Genomic DNA, 4,967 nt, shown 5'->3' with positions numbered 1-4,967 from the left:
AACAGAATATTTTACTTATGTTTTGGTACAATAATATCTTCAACTTGAGCTACGGTTAATCATCTCCAGTGGTTAATCCCTAACAGATGATATTGTATTAGAAGTGTGATGTATAAAATAATTGTGAAGCAGACTATAAGATGTAGGTGTTCCAGTTTTCATTCCGCCATTGCTGTCTTGTACCTACACTTCATTCGTTTCTTTCTTCTTCTTTTCCTCTTTTTTCTCATCTTCTCTTATTCCTTTTCCTCTTCTTCATCATCATCATCATCATCATCATCACCACTAAATACAAGGTACAATTATTATGTTTCAGAGTTAGATTAAGTAAGTCCAAAAATGGTTCAATTCTATTGCTATAACAATGTTTAAGTTAAAAAGGCACATGATGCAAATTATATACAATTTAAATCTGTTTTGTATAACTGGTTAATCAACCATCCATTCTATAGTATTTATTATTAGTATTGATTATTGTTATTATTATTATTATTATTATTATTATTACCAGTTACCAGTATTGTATTTCATTTGCATTGTTGTATTCATCTGTTTTTATATTTCATGTCAAATATTATTTTATTTTATGTCTATTGCAACAAACTGTTGCTCATGACATTAATAAATGATTGATTGATTGATTGATTGATTGATTGATTGATTGATTGATTGATTGATTGATTGATTGATTGATTGATTGATAGGTAGGTATGTAGGTGGACGGATGGATGGATGGATGGACACTACCTAACCTTTGCCACCTTCTCTGTTATTTGTACCTAATGTTTATAAAGTTGGCAAAATGAAAGAGACACTGTATAGCTCTACTAACAAAATCAAATCTGTGTCAAGCAACACAATAATAAGGATAGCCTACATGGGGAAAAAGGGATTCATCAACATTTTCTAAATTTTACAGGAGCGCATTTTAATCAGTGTAATGATCTTATTCTTCTCTTTTATAGAAAGATTACAAATGTGTTTTATGTCTTATAAGGAGCTTCTTTTTACTATTTTGCCTTGATTAAATGAAAGCCCTCATGATAATGTCCAAATGGTCCCAGTATCACAATATCTGAAGAAATGTAATTAGCTCCTTCTTCCTGTGTGTCTTCATGTAATTTTGTATTATCATCATCATCATCATCATCATCAATATCAATAAAGATGAATGTCTATTGTGTGTATAATTTTATGCAACTTCCCATTTAATCGTTGTGTGGAATTGTTACCTCTCAAGTTACTTAGCTCAGAGGAATATAAGAATAGAACTAAAGAATAGCGAACCACCAGTCAGAATTTAACATGGTTACTTCTTGCTTATAGAGATGTCTTCAGTTCCTGGGTGGCATCCAATCAAAACCAAACACAGAACTTCTCAACTGTAAAATAAGAAGTGTGACGAAGGTTGAAGCAAGAGAAGAGCAAGAAGTCGAATACAGTGCAGGGCAAAGGCTGCTAGTGGGTGGGTAGGGTCATATGTGAGTACCATAGACCAAAAGCCTACATCTCAAGAGTGAGACATTATCTTGTGAACATGTGTGCGTGTGGGCAACCTATACAGCACGTTGAGGAGAAGGAGACGGAGAAGAGGAAAACTTATCATCATTGTTATACTGAAAGAATACTTGTAAATGTATATATAACTATAAATTTACTTGGTATACTTAATATGGGCACAAAAAAATGTGCCCAGTATATTGAAATAATAGAGTACCTTATTGACTGATGGTAAAGATAAAAGAAACGGAGATTGATTTTATCTTCGTTAGTGTTTCTGGGGCAGTCCAGGAAAAAAAAAAAGCGAGTATTATCATAAACAAAATACAGAGTATATTATATAAATATCTCGAACCTTGTATACTTCTACAGACAGCTAATTCAGCTGTCATTTGTTGCATGTTTGACTCTTTTAAAATGAATGTAGTAATAAGAAGACTATATCTCCCTCCCCTTTTCCCCCATTTATCTGTGGTATATTATTAAAGCAACCTTTGAAGAATAGTATTTGCCCCACTCATATAAATGTTGCTGTTGATTTCCTGGAGTCTATAACAAATTACTTCGACTAATATGTAGCATAGATGTGGAGATGTGATGGGGGACTTTCCCCACAGAAACCTGTTCCTCGATAGCCTGTATCTTTCCTCAAGTCTTAGAGAGGAAAAGTTAAGAAAAAGAGGTAATGACAACAACAATGGAGGGCTTATTTTTATATCGTATCACCAACGGTAATGTAACAATAAAAAAATCTAAAAAAAAAAAAATAAGATGATATTTCAAAATTTTACATGTGTTATCATTAACTGGCTTCTTCGACAATGTATAATACACTAGAGAAGCACTCGTACAAACAAAGACAGATGGAATGGAATTTCTGCCTCACTACATTTCTGAATGGAGGTAATTTCATAGCAGAGAAAAGCTGTGTGTCAGCAAAGTCGTTAGAATATGACATGGATGTTACAAGTGTTGGAGACATATTTTCAGGCATAGAACGGTGGCCCGAGGGCCTGCTCAAACGTAGCAAAGATTCTCTATGCTCCAGTTCTAACGTGAAAACGTCATCACAAATGAAAATTGGGAACATTCTGTTTTCATTGTGGTGATACCAAGGTAAAAATGTTAAGATTGACTTCTCTCCATATGTGAAAAGAAAAAGAAATGGACTGTACTACAGATTCATAAAAGCTGAAGTTTTTTGAAGCTATTTAGTTGTTATTCTTGAGTTCTTTTATCTTCTGGCATTTATTGTATTTTTGACATGATTCCAAAACAGTGTTAGCACAAAGGTGTTATTATTCTTATTGCAATTAATCATATAGGTCACATAAGCTATTATTAGGGACTGGAATGAATGCTGTTTTCTTATTGAGATTGTTAGCATGAGTTTCATTCTCAAGTGTTTTTTTGACTTTTTGAATTGTGGCGTGTTTCAAGCAAGCCAGAGAAGTAGTAGTATTTAAGATATCACACGGACCAATAAATATTATTGTCTGTTTTAAGTACTGTTAGGAAAGTAGAAACAACTTTGATTTCAGTCACTTTGGAACAGCTTTCTTTCTCTAATAAATTGAATAGTACAGTGGTTAATGCAAAGTAACAATAATCTGAACAGAGGAATAATACTAGTTCATGATCTGAAGTATTTCTGATTTTATGTTAAAGATGAAATGATATCTAAGGTTCTTCGTTGTTAACAGTTCCACATAAAATAAAAGTATAAGTATGAATTGGTATTGGAGGAACAGTACGAACATGCAATTCATATTTCCAGACGATTGATGTTAATGTTCTATTCTTGTACGAAACGTAGTTGACACAGTTGCAATCAGCCCTAAAGAAAGAACCACTATTCTTCAATACCTGCTCAACTGAATTCAGTAATAATTTAAATTCAATTGAAATAAGTAAGGGTGTGATGTGTGAAAAATAGAACAGAAACCAGAAAAAGGATAATCGTTGATTATGAATAGTGTTACAAGTATAGAAAGACTAAATCACTGTGATTCTTTACATTCTTTTAAATGGTGGTCACATGAACATTCACACGAAAAATGTGTTCAGTTATCGCTCTTAACTTCTATACTGTTACAATACACAATAATTGTAAGTTACTTTGTCATGATATTAGCTTTTTCTTATCATGATTGAAGAGATATAATGCGGGACGACTTGCTTGCAACTTCTTCAACTAGTTTCAACTTTATGCACTGGGGAGACTGACAATATCTAGGCTAGTTCCTGTACACAACACACAACATTCACTCTTACGTTACTGTACTCTTCTAGTTCCCATTGCCTCCAAACTTCCCTCCCTCCCTTCTTCTGTATATTTAAAACTTTACTACGGTGAAGGGTTGAAGCATTTGGTTGTGGGTTTTTCGAGATGGAGTTATTTTTGGCAGGCAGTTGGCAGATGAGATTCAAAAACACTCAAGTGATTGGAAGCGAATATGGACCATATTTCTTTTTTGACTGCAACATAACTCGTTGCACGTTGTTCGTAACTCTTGTAGTAGGAGAATGTTTTTGTTTCTTTATTTTCATTCCATCACGTTCCTCGTTTTTGCAAAGCAAAGGTTTCGCTTCACACAATTAGCAATATATTCAGTGGTTTGTGAAAGAGTGACCAGACTACAATCACTTAAATACAAAAGAAGTATATACATATATATATTAAATCTGAGGAAATATTAGCTGTAAATCAACTCCAAATATTAGCTCTTTCTAGTGTACAGTCAAATTGTTATCATATAAAGTGTAGACCCTACCCTGGTTTTATAAATGTAATTATTTTTTTCTGTCAAAATTAATTGTTTTTAAGATGTGCATATGTGATCTTGAAACATTTTGATGATCAACTTTTACAGCTGAGGTAATTTTTCTTCTGTGTGCGAATCCTGATAAATGGATTGTATGAAAGCTCTTTGATTTCTTACCTGATCAACCAGTGTATCTAAAAATAATAAGTAAGAGTCAGGGGTTGCTAACAGCTCCTGTTGTACAGGCGGGTGTATGTAGATGTGGTACAGTGCCCACTGAATGTAATTGTAAACGCATAAATAAATCGTAAAAATAAACAAAACTTTATGTGTGGTTTTAAGTTGTTCTCACAATTTAATGCTTGTCCTCTTTCCCTTCCTGTTTTCATTCACTATAAGTGAACTTACGTAAGTCTTGTTGAGACAATGACTATTTAACGTCACAGATTCAATTCAAGGTAAGAAGAAGAAATTTTTCTCTTTATGATGAAGATGTTATGTTTTGAAACCATGAGTTGAGAGAAATTTTCCAACATTCCCGAACTATTGACAAGTCCCATTCTCAAGATATTATCACCCAGAGTGCATTACCTATAATTTGCTTTAAATTATTTAAATTAAGTGGTACAACATTTTATAGTCTTTTCACCATGTAACAAGTGTAGAGATATCCATCATTTCAGAGCTGTGGATCAATTCCAT

General features: G+C 33.1%; 1 protein-coding gene across 3 annotated transcripts in view; it reads left to right on the top strand.

Annotated features, from left to right (window-relative positions):
- LOC138700998 (TOX high mobility group box family member 4) overlaps positions 1 to 4,606 on the top strand; it is a 507,699-nt gene extending 503,093 nt beyond the window's left edge. For all 3 annotated transcript variants that reach the window (XM_069827475.1, XM_069827484.1, XM_069827492.1), the window contains one exon: positions 1,327 to 4,606. In XM_069827475.1, coding sequence (XP_069683576.1) covers positions 1,327 to 1,393 — 67 coding nt within the window. In that variant the 3' untranslated portion in view covers positions 1,394 to 4,606. The remainder of the gene's footprint in view (positions 1 to 1,326) is intronic.
- The last annotated feature ends 361 nt before the right edge of the window (positions 4,607 to 4,967 follow it).

The sequence above is a fragment of the Periplaneta americana genome, chromosome 1 (genome assembly GCF_040183065.1).
Source record: "Periplaneta americana isolate PAMFEO1 chromosome 1, P.americana_PAMFEO1_priV1, whole genome shotgun sequence".
In the NCBI taxonomy this organism is placed as follows: domain Eukaryota; kingdom Metazoa; phylum Arthropoda; class Insecta; order Blattodea; family Blattidae; genus Periplaneta; species Periplaneta americana.
The sequence above is the reverse complement of the archived record's forward strand: the minus strand, read 5'-3'. Positions and strand labels throughout refer to the sequence as shown.